We start from the raw sequence: 27,653 nt of genomic DNA, 5'->3' as shown, positions 1-27,653 counted from the left end.
TATTCAATATATTTATGAATATTTGCATCATGTGCAAGTTGTTTACATTATATATATCTATTTGCAATTAATTTTTGCATGTATATATTCTTTTGATTATTCTCACAATACAGTGCATGGTACTATCAAGTGTTGCATACACAAAGTCTCCCTTATATTATTTCATATGTGTTTAAAATATGTGTTCAACCATGTGTTTAATCATGTTCACATCCTGAAACAATCGTTACTCTGCATTGGTGTATACATTTTCGTGCATGTTCAGACAATTATATGGTTAACTAGGGGTGTGTCAAGCACCATCCAATAGCCATTAGTTACCTATCCTTTTTAAACAACACATACCTGTGTCTGTTTAGGTTTATGATTACGGCTCAAGCCGAAACGCGTAAAACCTTTCAGTTCATGTGTACACCATATCTATTTTAAATTTATACCAATAAAGCCTTTATTTTATTTTTGGAATATCGGAACAACTCTTCTCTTTTTTTGTTTAGTTATTTGGATTACAAGGAATCCTTTCTCCTGTTCCTGATTTCCACAGCCACATTACGGCTACCCCCGATAGTTTAACTGTTTGTATTTAACCCTGTGATATGATAGCAACTTTCAAGTACATTAAAGGGTTTAGTAAAACTGAGGCTGTGGGTATTTTACATAAAATGGAAAATTCAAGAACAAGGGGTCATGAGCTCAAGCTAAAGGGTAGTAGATTCAGAAGTAATTTGAGGAAGCACTTCTTTACAGAAAGAGTGATTGATTTATGGAATAAACTTCCTCAAGAGGTAGTAGCAACAAACACTGTGGGGGACTTTAAAAATGCATGGGACAAGCATAGGGCTATCCTACGAACTAGATAAGTTTATACTGTTAGGTAAGGTCGGGCAGACTTGCTGGGCCTATGGCTCTTATCTGCCGTCAATATCTATGTTTCTATGTTTCTATGTATCGGGTTGAAGATCTCTCAGCACTACATCTCTGTGTGTGATTGGCACAATTCCCCCACGTGACTCACCAGCCTCCGTTTCCATTGGAGAAGGGGTTATCTCATCATTACCACTGAGGAGCTTCCCTCGGCGAGGATCAAAGTGGCGCTGTGTTTGTTTCCTTACCAGCGTGAGTCGAATCCAACAGCATTTCCCAAGGTTCCTGTTATTTGAGTGACGAAAATCCCGGACCGAGCAGTCAGAGCCTGGTACTCTGTTTCTGTGATAGTGGATGCCCATGAAGCTACTGGGTGAGTTTGTGTGTATATTTGCACAGTCATCTTTTCTACGGGGATTGTTATATTGCCTACATTGGGAAGTTACTCTCTTTATACTGACCCGCTAAATACCACTTTGTCACAAGGAAAAAAACGCTATATACATATTTTGTAGCACATATGCCCTTAGTATCAAGCCAGGACCTACACATATTTCTCCAACATTGGTGTGTCCGGTCCACAGCGTCATCCTTACTTGTGGGATATTCTCTTCCCCAACAGGAAATGGCAAAGAGTCCCAGCAAAGCTGGTCACATGATCCCTCCTAGGCTCCGCCCACCCCAGTCATTCTCTTTGCCGTTGCACAGGCAACATCTCCACGGAGATGGTTAAGAGTTTTTTGGTGTTTAAATGTAGTTTTATTCTTCTATCAAGTGTTTGTTATTTTAAAATAGTGCTGGTATGTACTATTTACTCTGAAACAGAAAAGGATGAAGATTTCTGTTTGTAAGAGGAAGATGATTTTAGCAGACAGTAACTAAAATCGATTGCTGTTTCCACACAGGACTGTTGAGATGAAGTAACTTCAGTTGGGGGAAACAGTTAGCAGTCTTTTCTGCTTAAGGTATGACTAGCCATATTTCTAACAAGACCATGTAATGCTGGAAGGCTGTCATTTCCCCTCATGGGGACCGGTAAGCCATTTTCTTAGTTAAACATAAAAGAATAAAGGGCTTCAAAAAGGGCTTAAAAAACTGGTAGACATTTTTCTGGGCTAAAACAATTGCTTTACTAGGCATATTATGCAGATTCTAACTAATTATTGGTATTATAATCTTGGGGAACGTTTAGAAAAACGGCAGGCACTGTGTTGGACACCTTTTTCAGATGGGGGCCTTTCTAGTTATAGACAGAGCCTCATTCTGGGACTGTATAGGGGTTAAATGTAAAAACGGCTCCGGTTCCGTTAATTTAAGGGTTAAAGCTCTGAAATTTGGTGTGCAATACTTTTAATGCTTTAAGACACTGTGGTGAAATTTTGGTGAATTTTAAACAATTCCTTCATACTTTTTCACATATTCAGTAATAAAGTGGTTTTCAGTTTGAAATTTAAAGTGACAGTAACGGTTTTATTTTAAAACGTTTTTTGTGCTTTGTTGACAAGTTTAAGCCTGTTTAACATGTCTGTACCATCAGATAAGCTATGTTCTATATGTATGAAAGCCAATGTGTCTCCCCATTTAAATTTATGTGATAATTGTGCCATAGTGTCCAAACAAAGTGAAGGACAGTAATGCAACAGATAATGATATTGCCCAAGATGATTCCTCAAATGAGGGGAGTAAACATGATACTACATCATCCCCTACTGTGTCTACACCAGTTATGCCCACACAGGAGGCCCCTAGTACATCTAGTGCGCCAATACTTATTACCATGCAACAATTAACGGCTGTAATGGATAACTCCATAGCAAATCTTTTATCCCAAATGCCTACTTATCAGAGAAAGCGCGATTGCTCTGTTTTAAACACTGAAGAGCAAGAGGACGCTGATGATAACTGTTCTGACATACCCTCACACCAATCTCAAGGGGCCATGAGGGAGGTTTTGTCTGATGGAGAAATTTCAGATTCAGGAAAAATTTCTCATCAAGCTGAACCTGATGTTGTGACATTTAAATTTAAATTAGAACATCTCCGCGCACTGCTTAAGGAGGTGTTATCTACTCTGGATGATTGTGACAATTTGGTCATTCCAGAGAAATTATGTAAGATGGACAAGTTCCTAGAGGTTCCGGTGCCCCCCGACGCTTTTCCTATACCCAAGCGGGTGGCGGACATAGTAAATAAAGAGTGGGAAAGGCCCGGCATACCTTTTGTTCCCCCCCCTATATTTAAGAAATTATTTCCTATAGTCGACCCCAGAAAGGACTTATGGCAGACAGTCCCCAAGGTCGAGGGGGCGGTTTTCTACTCTAAACAAACGCACTACTATTCCTATCGAAGATAGTTGTGCTTTCAAAGATCCTATGGATAAGAAATTAGAGGGTTTGCTTAAAAAGATTTTTGTACAGCAAGGTTACCTTCTACAACCAATTTCATGCATTGTTCCTGTCACTACGGCAGCGTGTTTCTGGTTCGAGGAACTAGAAAAAATCGCTCAGTAAAGAATCTTCGTATGAGGAGGTTATGGACAGAGTTCAAGCACTTAAATTGGCTAACTCTTTTGTTTTAGATGCCGCTTTGCAATTAGCTAGATTAGCGGCGAAAAATTCAGGGTTTGCTGTCGTGGCGCACAGAGTGCTTTGGCTAAAGTCTTGGTCAGCGGATGTGTCTTCCAAGACAAAATTGCTTAACATTCCTTTCAAAGGTAAAACATTATTTGGACCTAATTTGAAAGAGATTATTTCAGACATCACTGGGGGAAAGGGCCACGCCCTCCCACAGGATAGGTCTTTTAAGGCTAATAATAAGCCTAATTTTGGTCCCTTTCGCAGAAACGGACCAGTCTCTAATTCTGTATCCTCTAAGCAAGAGGGTAATACTTCACAACCCAAACCAGCCTGGAAACCAATGCAAGGCTGGAACAAGGGTAAGCAGGCCAAGAAGCCTACCACTGCTACCAAAACAGCATGAAGGGATAGCCCCCGATCCGGGACCGGATCTAGTGGGGGGCAGACTTTCTCTCTTTGCTCAGGCTTGGGCAAGAGATGTTCAGGATCCTTGGGCGCTAGAAATAGTTTCTCAAGGTTATCTCCTGGAATTCAAGGAACTACCCCCAAGGGGAAGGTTCCACAGGTCTCAATTATCTTCAAACCAAATAAAGAGACAGGCATTCTTACATTGTGTAGAAGACCTGTTAAAGATGGGAGTGATACATCCAGTTCCAATAAGAGAACAAGGAATGGGATTTTATTCCAATCTGTTCATAGTTCCCAAAAAAGAGGGAACATTCAGACCAATTTTGGATCTAAAGATCCTAAACAAATTTCTCAGGGTACCATCGTTCAAAATGGAAACTATTCGAACGATCCTACCTACTATCCAGGAAAATCAATTTATGACTACCGTGGATTTAAAGGATGCGTACCTACATATTCCTATCCACAAGGAACATCATCAGTTCCTAAGGTTCGCTTTTCTGGACAAGCATTACCAGTTTGTGGCACTTCCATTTGGATTAGCCACTGCTCCAAGGATTTTCACAAAGGTACTAGGGTCCCTTCTAGCGGTTCTAAGACCAAGGGGCATTGCAGTAGTACCTTACTTGGACGACATCCTGATTCAAGCGTCGTCCCTGTCAAAAGCAAAGGCTCATACGGACATCGTCCTAGCCTTTCTCAGATCTCACGGATGGAAGGTGAACAAAGAAAAAAGTTCTCTGTCCCCGTCAACAAGAGTTCCCTTCTTGGGAACAATAATAGATTCCTTAGAAATGAGGATTTTTCTGACAGAGGTCAGAAAATCAAAACTTCTAAGCTCTTGTCAAGTACTTCATTCTGTTCCTCGTCCTTCCATAGCGCAGTGCATGGAAGTAATAGGATTGATGGTTGCAAACAATGGACATAGTTCCTTTTGCACGAATTCATCTAAGACCATTACAACTGTGCATGCTCAGACAGTGGAATGAGGATTATACAGACTTGTCTCCGACGATTCAAGTAGATCAAAAGACCAGAGATTCACTCCGTTGGTGGCTGACCCTGGACAATCTGTCACAGGGAATGAGCTTCCGCAGACCAGAGTGGGTCATTGTCACGACCGACGCCAGCCTAGTGGGCTGGGGCGCGGTCTGGGAATCCCTGAAAGCTCAGGGTCTATGGTCTCGGGAAGAGTCTCTTCTCCCAATAAACATTCTGGAACTGAGAGCGATATTCAAAAGAGATATTGTAGAATTGACAATCACTGTATTATGAATAAGCCTCAGTTTAAGCATTATCCTGTGGTGATTCATGGGTAATTTACTAGTATAACTATTCTCCTGAGACTACATATGTTTCTGTAAATCCCTTAAGGTTTTTGCCAGAACTTACTTTATCGCATGAAGAAGCTGCCTCCACGTGTTTTGAAATCTCTGCATTCTCTGTTTGTGCAGAACCAAACTCTTCTCTATAGATGGACTGAAGAACAGCATCTGTGCAGCGCTGCTTAGAGTGGCCTGTAATTCTCTGTCAACAAAATCAACATTATGGTCAGTAGCTGTAGTTCTGAGTGACTGATTAAACTCACACTAACAGACATGCAGAAGTACTGGCAGAGATATTTAGTTAGGGGGAAGATGTCTCACTACAGTCAGTAGTTCTGCTTATTGCTTGAGTGACTGATTAGACTCACACTAACAGAAGTGCACAAGTACTGGCAGAGATATTTAGTTAGGCGGAAGATGTCTCACTACAGTCAGTAGTTCTGCCCATTGCTTGAGTGACTGATTAAACTCACACTAACAGAAGTGCAGAAGTACTGGCAGAGATATTTAGTTAGGGGGAAGAGGTCTCACTACAGTCAGTAGTTCTGCCCATTGCTTGAGTGACTGATTAATCTCACACTAACAGAAGTGCAGAAGTACTGGCAGAGATATTTAGTTAGGGGGAAGAGGTCTCACTACAGTCAGTAGTTCTGCCCATTGCTTGAGTGACTGATTAAACTCACACTAACAGAAGTGCAGAAGTACTGGCAGAGATATTTAGTTAGGGGAAGATGTCTCACTATAGTCAGTACTTCTGCCCATTGCTTGAGTGACTGATTAAACTCACACTAACAGACGTGCAGAAGTACTGGCAGAGATATTTAGTTAGGGGAAGATGTCTCACTACAGTCAGTACTTCTGCCCATTGCTTGAGTGACTGATTAAACTCACACTAACAGACGTGCAGAAGTACTGGCAGAGATATTCACTTAGGGGACAGAGGTCTCACTAAGGTCAGTAGTTCTGCCCATTGCTTGAGTGACTGATTAAACTCACACTAACAGAAGTGCAGAAGTACTGGAAGATATTCACTTAGGGGGAAGATGTCTCACTACAGTCAGTAGTTCTGCCCATTGCTCGAGTGATTGATTAGACACACACTAACAGAAGTGCACAAGTACTGGCAGAGATATTCACTTAGTGGGAAGATGTCTCACTACAGTCAGTAGTTCTGCCCATTGCTCGACTGACTAATTAAACTCACACTAACAGAAGTGCGCAAGTACTGGCAGAGATATATTTATTTATATATTTCTATATATAGCTGATGCTGTTCATGTAAATACATATTTATACCTTGTGATCAAAAAAGGGAGAGAGGGGGCGCCCTAAGTGTGAAAGAGGAGATGTGACCAAATAATCCTATATTTATCTAAATATTATAAAATAATATTAATACATTTTAAAAAAATAATACTAAGGTGATATATCAAAGCAATATACTGTGTACACCAGTATCAATGTGGTACAAGAATTATATATCATACAATGTGCAATGTTAACCAGTGTTAACCAATAACAATGTGATACAAAGTAATGCAGATAATCAAAAAAGACAAACAAAGTGATAATAAAGTGAAAGTCTCTATTGAGGTAGGAGGCAGCTATCTGTGATGATCCAGGCCAGGATCCAGGAGCAGCAATCTATGAAAAGAAAAAACAGAAGCGCCACATGGCCCAATATTGTTTGGTCCGGAACTAGTAGATCTAAAGTAATGGGTAAACTCACGTTTAGTAGAGCACCTCAATTAGTGCTAAAAATGCGGTCTGGGATCTATTCAGTCACCCAGAAGACCAACTTCCTGCACAGGAACTGATGTCTGTATAGACAGAAGGGAGACACAGGTGCCTATATGGCCTAGTATTGTTGGTACAAGGATGTCAATACAAGCAAAGAGAAGAATGATACTCACAAAGTATAAAGCACCTCTTGTGATGCTATAGAGGCATGAAGGGATCAATTCAGTCACCCAACAGACTTGTGGCCAGACATCCAAGTGGATTCAGAGGTGCAGATGGATCCCACAGTGGGCCAAAAAAGGAGATATTCCTCAGGAGATGGATAAAAGATATATATCCCAAAGAAAGATGCAGCAAGTGTTCAAATATTAAAAAATGACTTTAATAAAATTATAAAATCACAGGCAACGCGTTTCTCAGCGATTTTATAATTTTATTAAAGTCATTTTTTAATATTTGAACACTTGCTGCATCTTTCTTTGGGATATATATCTTTTATCCATCTCCTGAGGAATATCTCCTTTTTTGGCCCACTGTGGGATCCATCTGCACCTCTGAATCCACTTGGATGTCTGGCCACAAGTCTGTTGGGTGACTGAATTAATACCTTCATGCCTCTATAGCATCACAAGAGGTGCTTTATACTTTTTGAGTATCATTCTTCTCTTTGCTTGTATTGACATCCTTGTACCACCAATACTAGGCCATATAGGCACCTGTGTCTCCCTTCTGTCTATACAGACATCAGTTCCTGTGCAGGAAGTTGGTCTTCTGGGTGACTGAATAGATCCCAGACCGCATTTTTAGCACTAATTGAGGTGCTCTACTAAACGTGAGTTTACCCATTACTTTAGATCTACTAGTTCCGGACCAAACAATATTGGGCCATGTGGCGCTTCTGTTTTTTCTTTACATATTTATACCTATATATCTAGAGGAATATGCAGATATAGGTATACACACACACACATGTGTATATATATATATATATATATATATATATACAGTATATATATATATATATATATATATATATATATATATATATATATATATATATATTTATATACAGTCGTGGCCAAAAATATTGTCATCCCGGTATTTCTGTCAGATAATGCACCACTTCGCCCAAAATTTTTTTGCAATCACAAAGATTTAAGCATTCTCAGGTTTATTTATTTAGTTTGTAATAGTATGACACAAAAAAGTGGAAAAAAAGACACATTCCACACAAAACTCCAAAAATGGACTGGACAAAATTATTGGCACCCTCAATTAAATATTTGGTAGCACACCCCTTGGAGAAAAAATAACTGAAATCAATCGCTTCCTGTAACCAAAAATTAGTTTCTTACACCTCTCTACTGGAATTTTAGACCACTCTTCTTTTGCCAACTGCTCCAGGTCTTTTAGATTGGAAAGGTTCCTTTTCCCAACTGTTGTTTTGAGATCTCTCCACACATGCTCTATGGGATTGAGATCTGGACTCATTGGTGGCCAGTTCAACACTCTCTAGGGCTTTTTTTTAAACCATTTCTGGGTGCTTTTTGACATGTGCTTTGGGTCTTTGTCCTGCTGTAAGACCCATGACCTCTGACTGAGAGACCCAACTTTCTGACACTGGGCCCTACATTGCACCACAGAATTCTTTGGTAGTCTTCAGATTTCATAATGCCATGCACACAATCAAGACATCCAATACCTGAAGCAGCAAAGCAACTCCAAAACATCAGTGAACCTCCAACATGTTTGACTGTAGGGACTATATTTATTTATTTAAAAGCCTCATTTCTTTTTCTGAAATCTTTGATCAATTTTTCACTTTCGTCCACATCCAGGGAGATTAGATACAGTACCATGGCCTGTAAACTTCTTGACAATGTTCCGCATAGTGGACACAGGAACACTAAGACCTCTGGAGATTGTCCATGCTTTTCCACAATTTTTGTTCTCAAATCCTCAGACAATTGTTTGCTGCTCTTTCTCTTCTCCATGCTCAGTGTGGCACACAGACACACAACAGAAAGGTTGAGTGAATTTTTCACCATTTTAACTGGTTACCGGTGGGATTTCTATATTGTCAGCACCTGTTAATTGATACAGGTGAGTTTAATTACAAATTACAGGAGCATCACAAACTTGGAATGTAATTATTTCTAGCAATTTTGAGAAGGTGACAACATTTTGTCCAGTTCATTTTTGGAGTTTTGCGTGGAATGTGTCAGATTTGGCTTTTTTTTTTCCTCCATTTTTTTGAAATAAACATGAGAATGCCTAAACATTTGTAATTGCAACAATTTTCTGGCGGAAGTAGTGCATTATCTGAAAGAAATGCAGGGGTGCCAATATTTTTGGCCACGACTGTGTGTGTATATATATATATATATATATATATATATATATATATATATATATATATATATATATATATATATATATATATATATATATATATATATATATACTGTATACATATATTTAAGAATAAATAGAACATTGAAATGTGAAATATTAATATTTCATGTTAGGTTAGCGCGCTTGAGAAATTGCTATTGAGTTTGCCCGCAAGTAGGGTGCTCGCTTCCCCCCCTCTCACTTTTCATGCTCTATTGACTTCTATGGGAGAATATGTTAATGCAATTGCGATATTCTAACTTTGGATCTTTGCGCGTATCGGGTTAGCGTGCAAGTAACATTTTCATACTTTCAACTTGTAATAAGAGCTTTATCTGATGTGTGCAAAAAGCTTACTTCTAGTGGAGTAATCTGGCCCTTAGAGTGGCCATTTTTGTGTGCATATTACAAGTTGAAAATAAAAAGGTATTGTGCAAGCGAAAGACTCAGGTGCGCTAATTTCAGGACTTCGGATATCATAAGCACTAACTCTTTCTGCCCATAGACGTCTATAGGGGGCGCTACAAAAAACCTATTAGTTATTGCTCACACTCTAACCCGACACTGCGCTAGATCAACTGCACTAAAGCCAAAAGTGCTATAGGAATACTTTAAATTCCTATTTTCTTCACATAGATCAAAATATTCTTTTCATGTTTAAATATATAAATGTATATATAAGTGAAGAACATGTGAATTTTTTTTTTCTCTTTTAATAACATTTAATAAACAGCATTGAACAGTGGCTAGTGTTATAATTACTCCTAAACCAACTGACATAGGAACAAAAAAGCTCCAAAGATAACCACAAAAATAGTATGATTATATTTAGTAAGTCATTGAGCAAAGATATAGGTATATGAAAACATATATTGAGGTGGGTCCAACTATGGGCCCGAGCATATGATTATAATATAACTGCTTATAGAATGTAACAGCGGGTAAACACCGCTTACCCCTAACATAAGGGGAGTGTGGGGAGGGGAGGGGTTCAAATTAGAGCAAAGCTTAATAGAAATTCTAATAATATGTATATAGCTCTGGGTGTAAAAAAGGGAAACCAGCTGGTTGGAACCAAGTCCCCAATGATGTGGGAATTAAGTTAGCCTATCTCTTTCTCAAAGGTATAACACTAATGTTCACACACCAGACTAGTAGTCAGTCAAACCTAGCAACCATTGTCCCTGCCCACCCTGACATCTCTCTCGCCCCTGCCGGCTAGGGGCAGAAGAGAATCTGTGTTGTCTGCGACAAACGGGCACACGCATAGATAACCCTAGCCTCAGGTAAATATTTTCAGCAATAATAAAGATAGGATTAATCTTCTCAGAAACAATGGCAATCTATCCCACAAACTAATGGCTTGTATGATGCAAGGACATGAGAGACTAGGCAACTTGATAGATCTTGCTAAATACAGTACTTAAATCTATACCTTATGGCTAAATAAAAGGATGTTTTGAACTGATATAGCGTTAATGAAGCAGATAAAATATTTTGAGCTTCTATTATAAATTTAGGTAACCAGCAGAAACATAAACAACAACAGTATGTTGTTTGCTTCTATATTGCTTCTAAACACTAATAACATATCTAGGTATGATCCAAATGCGAATAGTTAAACAGGAATACTCTCTGAGAGATATGCACATGTACGTAAATGTTATCATAAATGACCCAAATACCCCTAATAAAACATCTTGTAGGGCAAAACTGGCTATGTGTGTAGAGCCTCATTGACATTAATAATAATATATGAAATGTCTAGTTAGTGAATTATGCAAACCTAACCTCTAAAAAAACCTTAGATATCATGTTAGTTACTTGCATAATAATTAGGCTAAAAAAAAAAATGTACACTATTATGTCCACAAGACAAATGATATAAGAACAGGATATATTCAGATATATATAACTGTAAAACCAAAATATGTGGACTATGCTATAAACATGCATTCAACTTTTTAACCTAGACAAAGTCCCAGTTGATTTTATTATCCCTTAGCTTTAGCCTATTCCCCTAGTCCAGAGTGTGATCCATTAATTCCAGAGTACAAGGGGAAGTGCGAATGGGATCAGGGAACTGCTGAACATGGAAGTGAAAGCAGGATTCTGATACAACGCATAGCTAGCTAAGCCTAAGGCTATGTACATAGTGTCTCCTAATAGATGTTCTGGGCTGGAAGGTTGGGTTTTAGGTATTGGTGAGATCACTGCCACGCAAAACTTCAAATCGGTGTTACCGGCTCCCTGAATGACCCCAGCTGAAATGGGCGATAGATGCCAAGTGCTAACCATCTCCGTCAAAGGTACAGCGCTGTGAGCTTCTGCTACAGGCTTCTGAGGAGCCGGGGCCTCTCCAGAACCAGCAATCCAGCCCTCCTCATAAGGATGCAGTCCTCCAGTCAGTGGTGAGGGATTAGAAAATAGTGATGTTTTGTCCCACCAATGTAGATCTTTTTCAAGAGGATCTGGTGAAATAAAGCTCCTCTCTATTGCAAGACTAGTTGTTGCATGCAGATGAGATTCATGTAGAGGTAACCCCATATGAGCCTGTGCTGTGTACACTCTCCACCCCAAGGGGATAATCGGCTTCTTTGTAGGATCTTGCTCCATATGTTCGGTTTCCATCTCAGTGGTTAGTGCTCCTGCGGCAATCAAGGAGGTCTCATCGTTCTTATTGAAATCTATATCCGCCTTCTGTTTAGGAACCGAGTGTACGTCTCCTCCATGCTGATCCCGAATTATAAATGTTAAGTAATTAAAGTTGCAACACATCTTCTCCTCTAAATCCTCTAGGCACGCCAGTACCATTTCGTAAGAGACTGCCATATTTGGCTTAACAGTAGATGACTCTGTATAAGGCAGACTGTGGGTATAGAGCAGGCACCACTTCTACCTTGTGGTCACGTTAGTTGATAGAGGCCCAAAACAGGATTATCGTAGTAGATGGCTAAAACCTCGTCTAAATAGGCTTTAAGGAGACAGCTCACCCCTTTCATAAGTATATGTCCAGGACTTAACTAGGAAATATAAATTTTGTTCTCTTATTAAGGTAAATGTTCATTAATTCTGCAGGAGCTTATAAGATATGCGTCTTGACTCCTCTGTAGTTGGCTCCGCCCCCCAGAACATGTGAATTTTAAGTATTTCTATTCAAAACACATTAAAACATTAAAAATTATAAAAAATTATATTGCATGTTTCAAGGTATTTGACTAGGATGGCTCAGAAGTATATATATACATTTCTATTTATGTGTAAATGTGTTTTTATATGTCTTTATATTTGTATATATGTTTGTGTTGACATGCATATTTAAACATATAAACACATAAATATACATTTATACACATATAAACACACAGTGCTATTACTGGGTTGGATCCCCTTTTGCATCCAGAGCTGCCTTAATTGTTTGTGGCATAGATTCAACAACGTGTTGGAAACATTCCTCAGACATTTTGGTCCATTTTGACATGATAGCAACATGCAGTTGCTGCAGATTTGTTGACTGCACATCCTTGATGCGAATCTCCCATTCCAGCACATCCCCAAGGTGCTCTATTGGATTGAGATCTGGGACTGTGGAGGCCATTGGAGTACAGTGAACTCATTGTTATGTTCAAGAAACCAGTGTAAGATGATTTGAGCTTTGTGACATGATGCATTATCCTTCTGGAAGTAGCCATCAGAAGATGAGTACACTGTAGTCATAAAGGGATGGACATGGTCAGCAAACAATACTCAGATATGCCGTGGCATTTAAACAATGCTCAATTGGTACTAAGGGGCCCAAAGTTTGCCAAGAAAATATCCCTCTCACCATTACACCACTACCAGCCTGAAATGTTGATACAAGGCAGGATGGATCCATGTTTTCAATCTTCTACTGTCCAAGTTTGGTGAGCCTGTGTGAATTGTTGCCTCAGTTTCCTGTTCTTAGCTGACAGGAGTGGCAGCCAGTGTGGTCTTTTGCTGCTGTAGCCCATCTGCTTAAGGTTTGACGTGTTGAGCGTTTAGAGATGGTATTCTGTATACCTTGGTTGTAAGGAGTGGTTATTTGAGTTACTGTTGCCTTTCTATCATCTTGAAACAGTCTGCCCTTTTTTCCCTCTGACATCAACAAGGCATTTCCGTCCACATAACTGCCGCTCACTGGATTTTTCCTCTTTTTTGAACCATTCTTTGTAAACCCTAGAGATGGTTGTACGTGAAAATCCCAGTAGATCAGCAGATTTTGAAATAATCTATAATAATCTATAATTAGCTGTATCGACTGTGCTGTGCCTTTTTCGTTTTTAAGTGATATGTAATAAAAGGAACTTTTTAACCTGTAAGTAATCTCTCCTGGCTTGTTTCCATTGGGACCACAACTTTGTTGCCATTTGTACTTCTTAGATTTTGAAATACTCAGACCAGCCCGTCTGGCACCAACAACCATGCCACGTTCAAAGTCACTTGAAACCCTTTCTTCCCCATTCTGATGCTCGATTTGAACTTCAGCAAGTCGTCTTCACCACGTATAGATGCCTAAATGCACTGAGTTGCTGTCATGTGATTGGAAGATTAGCAATTTGTGTTACCATGCAATTGAACAGGTATACCTAATCAAGTGGCCGGTTGAGTTTATATACATACATTCAAACACCTTGCCATATACTATACTCCTTTTAACACCTTTTTTTATACATATTAAATCAGTATTATTTTTTAACAAGTGTATATTAGTGTAATAGTTTATTTTAATATAGTTTTTTTATGTGTTTTGTGGGGTTTTTTCACCTTTACACTTTACTTCAGGTCTATTTCTGTATATTATTACATTAAAACTGCTACATAAGAAATAATCTGCAGTAATGCGGTAAGAGGAAGGCAGGAAACTAAATAGTGCTGTCATCTGTTTCTGAGGGCAAAGGGAAGTGAAAACTTCCCCATCCTACATTTACTGAGAGAGAAAGCAAGAAGTTAACTCATAGTGACAGAGACTTTGCTCTTCTGTATTTGTACAGGATTATCACAATGTAACCCTTGATTGACAGTTGTCTAAAAATGATCAGTATAAGGGGAAGAACATTATGAAGGTTACACAGAAAATATTTGTCACCTGCAGCACAGACAGAGCCCTTTGGAACAGTTTAGTGTTGCTGATTTTAAAGTCCACCATGAGATTCCTGTACACTTTCCCCCTGAGGACATGAGCTCCGCTGGTTATTGTGTTCAGAATCCACTTAGTGCTGAGCTCCCTCTGGAACATCTGTAGAGACAAAAGCAAAACAGAGCTGCAATGTGCTTGTAGGGAATCTAATAGAGACAATTGTCACATAGATATAAAATGATAAGATTTAAGCAGCTACACAAATAAGACAATGTTATTAGCAATAGATAGAAGGCAGCATGATATTAACTATACAAAGAGGGCATTGTGTTAGCAGCTACACAAATCAGACAATGTTATAAGCAATAGATAGAAGGCAGCATGATAGTAACTATACAGAGAGGGCAATCTGTTAGCAGCTACACAAATCAATGTAATTAGCAATAGATAAAAGGCAGCATGCTGCTAGTAACTATACAGAGATGGCATTGTGTTAGCAGCTACACAAATCAGACAATGTTATTAGCAATAGATAGAAGGCAGCATGAATGTAAATATACAGAGAGGACAATCTGTTAGCAGCTACACAAATCAGACAATGTTATTAGCAATAGATAGAAGGCAGCATGAAAGTAAATATACAGAGAAGACAATCTGTTAGCAGCTACACAAATCATACAATGTGATTAGCAATATATAGAAGGCAGCATGATAGTAACTATACAGAGAGGGCATTGTGTTAGCAGCTACACAAACCAGACAATGTTATTAGCAATAGATAGAAGGCAGCATGAAAGTAAATATACAGAGAGGACAATCTGTTAGCAGCTACACAAATCAGAAAATGTTAATAGTAATAGATAGAAGGCAGCATGATAGTAACTATACAGAGAGGGCAATCTGTTAGCAACTACACAAATCAGACAATGTTATTTGCAATATATAGAAGGCAGCATGATAGTAACTATACAGAGAGGGTAATGTGTTAGCAGCTATACAAATCAGACAATGTTAATAGTAATAGATAGAAGGCAGCATGATAGTAACTATACAGAGAGGACAATCTGTTAGCAGCTACACAAATGAGACAATGTTATTAGCAATAGATAGAAGGCAGCATGATAGTAACTATACAGAGAGGGCATTGTGTTAGCAGCTACACAAATCAAACAATGTTATTAACAATAGATAGAAGGCAGCATGGTAGTAACTATACAGAGAGGACAATGTGTTAGCAGCTACATAGATCAGACAATGTTAATAGCAATAGATAGAAGGCAGCATGGTAGTAACTATACAGAGAGGGCATTGTGTTAGCAGCTACACAGATCAGACAATGTTATTAGCAATAGATAGAAGGCAGCATGATAGTAGCTATACAGAGAGGACAATGTGTTAGCAGCTACACAAATAAGACAATAATATATACAAACAGGCCATGTTAATATTAATTAAGAAAGGTTAATGGTTTAGTTGCTACTGTTTACATACAGAGCAATGATTTAGTAGCCAATGTATTTAACCCTAAGCCTAATCTTGTCTCAGCTCTATTCCTTCGAAACAAACAACCCCCTTCCTATTGGTTAATATAACTAACTCATGAAGAGATTGGACAGGCTGAAAGTGAGTCCATCCAACCACTTTTATCTGTTGGTTTACTTTCTGCTCACACGTAGAATAAGGAACCCTATAATTATAGTCTATGTAGACCAAAAAGTCAGGATTTCCCCCACTATTATGGCCATATTCAGGGTCAACTTATACATGAGGAGACCACAAAAGTGCCTAGAGCATATGCAAGTTATAGGTCACATTTATCTTTATTCCTGTTGTAAGCAGAACCTTCTCTGGACATAAAAGTACTGAGTACACAACCTAATACCTGTATAAAGGCACCTTCATACTCTAGGAACAGAATTGGCCATGTGATTCCAATAATGTTTGGAATGATCTTCTTGGTAGGATTCTGAAAGGAAAGAAAAAGTATAAAACCTTGACCTCTGCTATATGTTATCCATTAATGGGTTAAAGACATTGATGATATAATTTTATTTATGAGGCAAACATGTTATGATAGTAAACATATGTATATGTGAGGGGTTTTGTACTAGAGTCTAAAGTATCAAAATAACGTGATTTGTATATTAATTAAATTGCAGTGTCATAAAAATCTATGGGCAAGATTATAAGTCCTGTGGTATGGGTTTTTTGCGCATGATATGGTCTTTTTGCAATCAATTTCCATTGCGCAGGTATTACAACTCTTGAAAAATCGCGATTGCGTGCATCCTTTCTGCACTCAAAGAGCTGTAGTTAACAGTTTTCCGCAAAAAAGTTTCACAAAACACTTCAAAAATACTTTACAAAGTACAGTTACACTCATATAAACACGGTCTAATAAATACATTACACAGTACAGTTACACTCATATAAACACGGTCTAATAAAAAATATTTTATAAAAATATTGCACAATATAAAGTTATAAGGGCTTAAAGAAAGAAGATCTCGGGGGTTAGAAATAAAAGCAGACGCAGGGATGTTACATTGACAAACATACACATACATAGAGAAACATGCATTTATATGTATATACATACAGTATGTTTAAATAGGGAGATAATAAATATAAATATAAATCGATATATCAATCCAACAATCATCACATATATAGAGATATTTATTTATAAATACATAGAACATATTCTGTTACGGAAACATTTTCGCAACATGAAATATTCACATTTTCATGAGCACTTTTCTAGTACATGGAAATGGGCTTTGCACAACAGATTAGGGTTTTTTGTGTTTTTTTGTTTTTTCTATTTATCTTCTCCATTGACTTCTATGGGGGATACGTGAACGTGCACAAAATTTGGCTGTTTGGATTACGCGGGTCAGGTGACTTTATTGACTGATTCTGTTATTTCATTTCATGAGTCTTTGTGTTGGGAGTCACTCACCCCAACATACCACAGGAAATCTGGGGTAACTAAAAAGCAGAAACTTTCTATAATATTAGTTACATTTTGGTAATTCTTAAAAAACAGACACTTTTTTTGCAGCATAGATTCACCAATTCCTATTTATTTTACACACAAATTATAGATAATTTTCCATCAGATAAATGACTTTACTACGGTATACTGTAGGCTGATTTACGCCTTATTTTCTTGTTCCCTTTTATCTGGAAAGCTATTTTAAAATAGATAAAAGCAGATTTAAAACTTCCATTGTATTTTTATCTTTTGCATCACAAAAAAAAAGCAGAAATAATTTATCTTTAAATAATGATTTTTTTTAAAGATCAACTGTAACTTAGATATCATATTCTATTTTTGTTAATGAAATTAATTATTTAAGCTTCAGTCATTTTTTTGATACTTTCTGGCAAGACAAATATTGAAAAAAAAATGTCTTGTTTTATTAGTAAAAATCTAATAAAAATAGCAACGTAGCATCCAAACAAACTGTTAGAGACAATATGCTACATACAGACTCTTATAATTCTCAAATCATTTCACATGCCCTGTATATATCATTATGCCTACAGACTAATAGCTAGCGCTGAATTATTTTATTAGAAGATAAATTTGCTAATAATTATGCTTTAACACAACACATTGCTGTCTTAACAGGACAGGGGTTTGTTTATTATCTATTCTCTGTGTTTTACTTGTTTACTTATCACCACTATTGTTATTATCTTATTAAAGGGATACTAAACCCAATCTTTTTCCTGTGATAAAGAAGGAATCTAAGCTTAGGGGCCGGGCCATTTTAGGTTCAGAACCCTGGCTAACGCTTGCTGAATGCTGATTGGTGGCTACATTTAGCACCAATCAGCAAGTGCTACCCAGGTGCTTAGATTCCTGCTTTTTTACATAAAGATAGTAAGTGAACGAAGAAAAATTGATAATAGGAGTAAATCACAAAAGTTGCTTAAAATTACTGCTCTGAATCATGAAAGAAAAAAATTGGTTTTAGTATCCCTTTAATGTATAAATGGTATTCACACTTATAATCTGATTAGATGAATGTGATGTTATTTTCTGCTGTGCGGTTACAGACAAATTCTCTGTACCAGATCAAGCCTCTGTCTCTTTAGGTGACACAGCCTGACACTAACTTGTGCCACTTGCTTTTGTGGCCACTATAACTTAGAATGAGACGTCCCTACTCATGACATTAAACCGCAGTAATTGTCTATCACAGGGAGAAACACACACTGCAGTTTACACCATCTACTGTTCAATAAAATGATCTATTTAAAAATAGCATTGAAAGTACAATGTATTAATTGTAATCAAAGCATGTATTACAAATAATTTGCATAATAAACATCCAGTAAAATCTGTTTTTCGAGTATGCAAGTAAATATTAATTAATTTAATAATTTAAAAATACAAATTTAAAATAATTCCAAGATGTACAAAATTCAAAGCGTATTTTATTTTTACATTGTAAAGTGAGTCTTGTAGCCTTAGTGACTGGGCGCGTCTGAAGCCCCCTCACAGGTAAAGTACACTGAAAATACTGATTTATATTTGATAAAAACCATATTGGGCTAGATTACAAGTGCGTGCTATTTAAGCGCTCCCGGTTGAGCGTAAACTTCGCTAGAAGTAAGCTTTTTAGGTGTTTTGGGTAGCACACATGTCACGTATCACAAGTTTTGTAAATACATATATCTGTATATACCTATACTTGCATATTTATATACAGGGGTCAAGTCCTACAAAATAATTGTGGGAACTCACCGAGACTTTCACCCCCTCACAATTAATATTGTTTTATACACACACAAACACACACACAAACATACACACACTTACACACATACACACACGCACATACAAGGGGCGGAACTACCGGGTTGCAGCGTTCGCTATTGCGACCATGCCCGGCGGGAGGTTTCCCTTAAGGGGGCCTGGGGGGGGGCAGCTTCAACAACAACAAAAAGAAAATTTAATTTTTTCCCCCCATTAATTTCCTGACTGTGGGCTGCCCTGCATGTGTAGTCTGACTCTGGTGCCTCCTCCTTCGCTCCTGAATGACTGAATGCACGTATAGTCACTAGTCTGCTCAATCGGCTCATGACTGCACGTGTAGTCAGTCAGTGAGCGGCGCATGTGGCGTGCGGGCGCAGACAGAGTCAGCAGTGAGGAGCCGGGACGGACTGGGGCTAGAGATGAGTCAGTCACAAGAGAGAGACAAAAGAGTGAGCAATGCAGCACAGTCAGACTCAGTGTGACATCAGTTGGTAGATTACTTTTTATAAAGATTAGGCAGAGAGCAGAGGCTAGCTAAAAGAATGTACACCAACGCTCGGCACGGCAGATCATGTCTCCAGTCTCTCTCTCAATTTGATTAAGTTTCAGTCTGTGACTGTCTCACCTCCCAACTGCCACTGTGTTTGTTTGCCAAATGCTAGGCTCAGAGAGTCATCTCATACCTGCGTTATTACTCTGGTCACCTGTTCCAGTCCACCACTGCCCGTCTGCCTTCTAACGCCTATTCTCACAGACAGTCACTAGTCACATGCACAGACAATGTTGGCTATTGCCGGGGCCCTTATGTTAAAGCTTATACACAAAATACCTGTGAGAGGGATTGCACTGTATGCATGAATGTGAGGTGGAGAAACAGGTCCTGTTATGGAAACTCTAAGCTGCCTCTTGGGAAACAGACACTTGATTAGGATATAAAATATACAGGACAAATTCTACAGCGTGCAGGCATTTAGCAAGGAAAAGAAACAAGCTATAGGTTTTGTTTTATGCAGAGATGCTGATAAATTGCAGTGTTGTATATAGAGTTGTTTACTAAACCACTGAGCTTGCAATCATTCTGTGGTGAGTGTTTTACATGAAGATAACCAGAAATGAGTAATGTGTATGGTTCCTGGTGGCAAACACACTCTTAACTAAAACAGTTCCTGCCCTATATTCATTATGATATAAAGACTTCTCCTGTGAGAGACATCTTATCACTTTGTGATCTTTTCTATTTAGCAGATTCACAAACTTGTAAAGTGGCCTTCCCATCCTAGAGAATAAGTTATTTAGGGTTAGGGATTTTTTTAAGTTTACAGAAAATTGAATTTGTATTTGGCCCCAAATCAAGAACTAATCCTGGGTGGAAAAAACAACAAAAAAAAAACCCCTAGTCCTAAGCCAATAACTAACTATGGCCTTTAGAACTATAGATAGAACAATATTTATTAATTAATGGAAACCTTAACCCAGTGATTTTTAACCTTTTTTTTGCCGTGGCACACTTTTTTACATTAAAAAATCCTGTGGCACACCACCATCCCAAAATTTTAAAAAAATCACACATTGTAGCCTAACACAGCATATATATACACACACATACACACAAACACACACATACTGTATGTATTGTACTGTTATGCCATGCCTCCTACAAACTACCCCTGCAGTGGGAGTAAAAACCAAGCAAAGTTTAAAAAATATGTCACACTGTTGTCAGTCTGCCGTGGCACACCTGAGGATCTCTCACGGCACACTGGTTGAAAAACACTGCCTTAACCAATGTAGTCAACTTCCTAGCCTAGAGGCAAACATAAGGGTGTGGGTGTAATTGAGGGACATTGTGGCATAGTCACTTATGTCTGATTGTTAGATTGGGTAGCAAGAGGCATAGTTCAGATTTTTCATAGGCATGGTTCGGAAGTTCAAGGGCGGGGTGTGGGCCATATTTCGCCCCAGTTCCACATTGTGAAATGGGTATATAAATGGACTAGAGTAGCTGTGGAAGGAACAGCAGGAGTCGGTATGATATGTGGCACTATACAAAAGTGATGATAGTAATAGCGCGTGTGTTTGTGTGTATGTGTGTGTGTATATATATATATATATATATGTGTGTGTGTGTATATATATATATATATATATATGTGTATGTGTGTGTATATCAATATATCTATATATATATGTGTGTGTGTATATCTATATATCTATCTATATATATATATATGTGTGTGTGTGTGTATATATATATATATATATAGCAGCAAGGAAATATATATATATATATATATATACATATATATAGCAGCAAGGAAAGTGCACTCCAATAGGAATTATTTTCAATATAGTCACTTTTATTGTGAACGTTTTCGGACCAAACAAGTCCGTCCTCAGACAAAATAAGTTTGTACACTTATTTTGTCTGAGGACAGACTTGTTTGGTACGAAAAAGTTCACAATAAAAGTGACTATATTGAAAATAATTCCTATTGGAGTGCACTTTCCTTAATGCTTATTATTACCCTGGGTTATCATTACTGGACGTCTGGAGTGCGATCTGTTCTGCATTAGTTCCCACAGGAATAGGGCCCTCAATTCCCCCTGTATTTGTCTGTAAAATTTTGTCTTATCATATTGTTTCTCAATTGTACTGTTATCCTTGTAACCATGGGCAGTGCTGCGGAATCTGTTTGCGCTTTATAATAATATACATATACATATATATAAATATATATGTGTGTATGTATATGTGTGTGTATATATATATATATATATATATATATATATATATATATATATATATATATGTATATGTGTGTATGTATATATATGTATATGTATGTGTGTGTGAGTGAGTTTGTGTGCATATACTGTATGCATGGACTGTACTAATACCTAAGCTACATTTATGATATATGTGTGGGTGTGTAGTAATGCATAGTAACTAATGCCAACCTCACACGATACCGGTGAAGGGGGCCCTTCATGGATTCTTGCACCGGGGCCCTGGGGTTTCTAGTTACGCCTCTGGATTCAACTGATACTGAATAGTGAGAAGCCTGTTATACACTTTTTAAAGCACATGAAGGGGTATTTGTATACAGATGATGTTGAATAATTCAAAAAGCTAAGAGACTTAGTAAATTTTAGGAGATGTTTTTCCCTGGCTCTCAAGATGTATACGTCTCTGTAATGTAAACATCTGATATTTATGATCTTGTGGTTTGTGTGTGCACTCTGCAGTAAGAAACAATAATAATGTGATTTAAAGTAAAAATATGGTCACAAGGCGTCTGAGTGTCATTTTCTTTTATTATCAACATGCATACCAAGTAAATGTAAAGCAGGTAACACTGGCAGAGGAAGCAGGAGGCATTAGGGCAAAGTAACATTGAAAGCAAAACAGGTCACCTTGTACTTTGGGATAAAACTGGTAAGGTTGGATCTGCAGCAAACATATTATCTTGTATAGGTCAGAATTCTGCAGAGAATCTGGCCTGCTGACTAGAAATTGATTGACATATAGACAACAACATAGATAAACAGACTACACATACTTTTGGTGTATAAAATAAAGTAATTCGGCTTATCCTACTACAAGATGTTTCACAAACACCTTTAATTGCAATAACTTATTTCTTTTGTGTGTACACATGTATTTCCCTTGCAAATCTCATTCCAGCTATCTCAGGAAGAACTAAATGGAATTACAATCAGAAAGAAAGCAGGAAACTGGAAGGAAATTACTCTTCCCTGCTTGATGAGCACTTATTGGGGCCTAGTTATCAAGCCGTCAACCTCAAATACGCTGGAATTCTGCAGCGTATTTGTGGCGAGGCTGATACGCCTTAGTTATCAAAGGCTCGAGACCGGCAAAAGTAGAATTTTGTGACGTAAGCTTCGATCCGCCGGACTCAGTCCGACACAGATCGATTCTTACGTCACTCCAGATGTTCCGCACACAAGTGCGGCACATTCTCACTACTTTTGCTAGTTATCAAATGACTAGCAGGTACGCTCGGCACTTTTACGGCCCAGCGTACCTGGTTTTCAAACCGCCACCCCTGGAGGCGGCGGATCCCATAGGAATCAATGGGAGTCTGACCATAGCGAAAGTACAAGTTCGCTGCTGACAGACATCCCATTGATTTCTATGGGAGCTGTCTGCACCTCACACCCTAACATGTACCCCGAGTCTAAACACCACTAATCTGTCCCCCCCTACACCGCCGCAACTAAATAAAGTTATTACCCCCTAAACCGCCGCTCCCGGAGCCCACCGCAAGCTACTCTATACATATTAACCCCTAAACCACCGCTCTCAGAGCCCACCGCAACTATAATAAATGTATTAACCCCTAAACCACCGCTCCCTGAACCAGCCGCAACCTATATTAAATGTATTAACCCCTATCCTGCCCCCCCTACACCGTCGCCACCTATAATAAATGTATTAACCCCTAATCTGCCCCCCCTACACCGTCGCCACCTATAATAAATTTATTAACCCCTATCCTGCCCCCCACTACGCCGCCGCCACTGTAATAAAATTATTAACCCCTAAACCTAAGTCTAACCCTAACCCTTACGCCCCCCCTAACTTAAATATTAATTAAATAAATCTAAATAAACTCTTATTAACTAAATGAATCCTATTTAAAACTAAATACTTACCTTTAAAATAAACCCTAATATAGCTACAATATAAATAATAATTATATTCTAGCTATCTTAGGATTTATTTTTATTTTACAGGTACCTTTCAATTTATTTTAACTAGGTACAATAGCTATTAAATAGTTATTAACTATTTAATAGCTTACCTAGCTAAAATAAACAGAAATTTACCTGTAAAATAAATCCTAACCTAAGTTACAATTACACCTAACACTACACTATACTTTAATAAATTATTCCTATTTAAAAATAAATACTTACCTGTAAAATAAACACTAAGATAGCTACTATATAATTAATAATTATATTGTAGCTATCTTAGGATTTATATTTATTTTACAGGTAACTTTGTATTTATTTTAGCTAGTTAGAATAGTTATTAAATAGTTATTAACTATTTAATAACTACCTAGCTAAAAGAAATACAAAATTACCTGTAAAATAAATCCTAACCTAAGTTACAATTAAACCTAATACTACACTATCATTAAATTAATTAAATAAACTACCTACAAATAACTACAAGTAAATACAATTACATAAACTAACTAAAGTACAAAAAATAAAAAAAGCTAAGTTACAAAAAAAAAAAAAAAGTTACAAACATGTTAAAAATATTACAAAAATTTTAAGCTACTTACACCTAATCTAAGCCCCCTAATAAAATAACAAACCCCCCCAAAATAAAAAAATGCCCTACCCTATTCTAAATTAAATAAAGTTCAAAGCTCTTTTACCTTACCAGCCCTTAAAAAGGGCCATTTGTGGGGGCATGCCCCAAAGAAAACAGCTCTTTTGCCTGTAAAAGAAAAATACAACCCCCCCCCAACATTAAAACCCACCACCCACATACCCCTAATCTAACCCAAACCCCCCTTACAAAAACCTAACACTAATCCCCTGAAGATCATCCTACCTTTAGTCGTCTTCACTCAGCCGAGCCACCGATGGAACCGAAGTGGATATCCGGAGCGGAAGAAGTTAATCCTCCAAGCGGCGCTGAAGAAATCTTCCATCCGATGAAGTCATCATCCAGGCGGCGCTGAAGAAAAGTCTTCGATCCGGCCGATGTCATCTTCAAAGAGGCGCTGAAGAGGTCTTCTATCCGGGCGAAGTCATCTTCCAAGCCGGGTCTTGAATCTTCCTTCCGCCGACGCGGAACCTCCTTCTTCACCGACGGACTACGACGAATGAAGGCTCCTTTAAGGGACGTCATCCAAGATGGCGTCCCCTCAATTCCGATTGGCTGATAGGATTCTAACAGCCAATCGGAATTAAGGTAGGAAAATTCTGATTGGCTGATGGAATCAGAGAATCAGATTAAAGTTCAATCCAATCGGAACAGCCAATAGAATGCGAGCTCAATCTGATTGGCTGATTCCATCAGCCAATCAGATTTTTCCTACCTTAATTCCGATTGGCTGATAGAATCCTATCAGCCAATCGGAATTGAGGGGACGCCATCTTGGATGACGTCCCTTAAAGGAGCCTTCATTCGTCATAGTCCGTCGGTGAAGAAGGAGGTTCCGCGTCGGCGGAAGGAAGATTCAAGACCCGGCTTGGAAGATGACTTCGCCCGGATAGAAGACCTCTTCAGCGCCTCTTTGAAGATGACATCGGCCGGATCAAAGACTTTTCTTCAGCGCCGCCTGGATGATGACTTCATCGGATGGAAGATTTCTTCAGCGCCGCTTGGAGGATTAACTTCTTCCGCTCCGGATGTCCACTTCGGTTCCATCGCTGCTCGGCTGAGTGAAGACAAGGTAGGATGATCTTCAGGGGATTAGTGTTAGGTTTTTGTAAGGGGGGTTTGGGTTAGATTAGGGGTATGTGGGTGGTGGGTTTTAATGTTGGGGGGGTGTTGTATTTTTCTTTTACAGGCAAAAGAGCTGTTTTCTTTGGGGCATGCCCCCACAAATGGCCCTTTTAAGGGCTGGTAAGGTAAAAGAGCTTTGAACTTTATTTAATTTAGAATAGGGTAGGGCATTTTTTTATTTTGGGGGGGTTTGTTATTTTATTAGGGGGCTTAGATTAGGTGTAAGTAGCTTAAAATTGTTGTAATATTTTTAACATGTTTGTAACTTATTTTTTTATTTTTTGTAACTTAGCTTTTTTATTTTTTGTACTTTAGTTAGTTTATGTAATTGTATTTAATTGTAGTTATTTGTAGGTAGTTTATTTAATTAATTTAATGATAGTGTAGTATTAGGTTTAATTGTAACTTAGGTTAGGATTTATTTTACAGGTAATTTTGTATTTATTTTAGCTAGGTAGTTATTAAATAGTTAATAACTATTTAATAACTATTCTAACTAGCTAAAATAAATACAAAGTTACCTGTAAAATAAATATAAATCCTAAGATAGCTAAAATATAATTATTAATTATATTGTAGCTATCTAAGACCTAGATTTGGAGTTTGGCGTTAGCCGTGAAAACCAGCGTTAGAGGCTCCTAATGCTGGTTTTAGGCTACCGCCGGTATTTGGAGTCACTCAAAATAGGGTCTAACGCTCACTTTTCATCCGCAACTTTTCCATACCGCAGATCCCCTTACGTCAATTGCATATCCTATCTTTTCAATGGGATCTTTCTAACTCCGGTATTTAGAGTCGTGGCTGAAGTGAGCGTTAGACATCTAACGACAAAACTCCAGCCGCAGGAAAAAAGTCAGTAGTTAAGAGCTTTCTGGGCTAACGCCGGTTTATAAAGCTCTTAACTACTGTACTCTAAAGTACACTAACACCCATAAACTACCTATGTACCCCTAAACCGAAGTCCCCCCACATCGCCGACACTCGAATAATTTTTTTAACCCCTAATCTGCCGACCGCCACCTACGTTATCCTTATGTACCCCTAATCTGCTGCCCCTAACACCGCCGACCCCTGTATTATATTTATTAACCCCTAACCTGCCCCCCACAACGTCGCCTCCACCTACCTACACTTATTAACCCCTAATCTGCCGACCGCAAAGCGCCGCCACCTACGTTATCCTTATGTACCCCTAATCTGCTGCCCCTAACACCGCCGACCCCTATATTATATTTATTAATCCCTAATCTGCCCCCCTCAACGTCGCCTCCACCTGCCTACACTTATTAACCCCTAATCCGCCTCACTAACCCTATAATAAATAGTATTAACCCCTAATCTGCCCTCCCTAACATCGCCGACACCTAACTTCAATTATTAACCCCTAATCTGCCCACCGGAGCTCACCGCTATTCTAATAAATGTATTAACCCCTAAAGCTAAGTCTAACCCTAACACTAACACCCCCCTAAGTTAAATATAATTTAAATCTAACGAAATTAATTAACTCTTATTAAATAAATTATTCCTATTTAAAGCTAAATACTTACCTGTAAAATAAATCCTAATATAGCTACAATATAAATTATAATTATATTATAGCTATTTTAGGATTTATATTTATTTTACAGGTAACTTTGTATTTATTTTAACCAGGTACAATAGCTATTAAATAGTTAAGAACTATTTAATAGCTAAAATAGTTAAAATAATTACAAATTTACCTGTAAAAGAAATCCTAACCTAAGTTACAATTAAACCTAACACTAGACTATCAATAAATTAATTAAATAAACTACCTACAATTATCTACAATTAACCTAACACTACACTATCAATAAATTAATTAAATACAATTGCTACAAATAAATACAATTAAATAAACTAGCTAAAGTACAAAAAATAAAAAAGAACTAAGTTACAAAAAATAAAAAAATATTTACAAACATAAGAAAAATATTACAAGAATTTTAAACTAATT

General features: G+C 37.9%; 1 protein-coding gene across 8 annotated transcripts in view; it reads right to left on the bottom strand.

The window, feature by feature from the left end:
* The window catches only part of GCKR (glucokinase regulator), a 326,754-nt gene that overhangs the window by 25,374 nt on the left and 273,727 nt on the right, over positions 1–27,653 (bottom strand). For 7 of the 8 annotated variants that reach the window (XM_053709432.1, XM_053709430.1, XM_053709435.1 and 4 more), the window contains exons 17-19: positions 16,288–16,371; positions 14,415–14,564; positions 5,241–5,375 (exon numbers count right to left, since the gene is read on the bottom strand). In XM_053709432.1, the coding sequence (XP_053565407.1) occupies positions 5,241–5,375; positions 14,415–14,564; positions 16,288–16,371 (369 nt within the window). The remainder of the gene's footprint in view (positions 1–5,240; positions 5,376–14,414; positions 14,565–16,287; positions 16,372–27,653) is intronic. The other variant, XM_053709438.1, reaches the window with a different exon arrangement.

Source organism: Bombina bombina, chromosome 4 (genome assembly GCF_027579735.1).
Source record: "Bombina bombina isolate aBomBom1 chromosome 4, aBomBom1.pri, whole genome shotgun sequence".
Classification (NCBI taxonomy): Eukaryota; Metazoa; Chordata; class Amphibia; order Anura; family Bombinatoridae; genus Bombina; species Bombina bombina.
The sequence above is the reverse complement of the archived record's forward strand: the minus strand, read 5'-3'. Positions and strand labels throughout refer to the sequence as shown.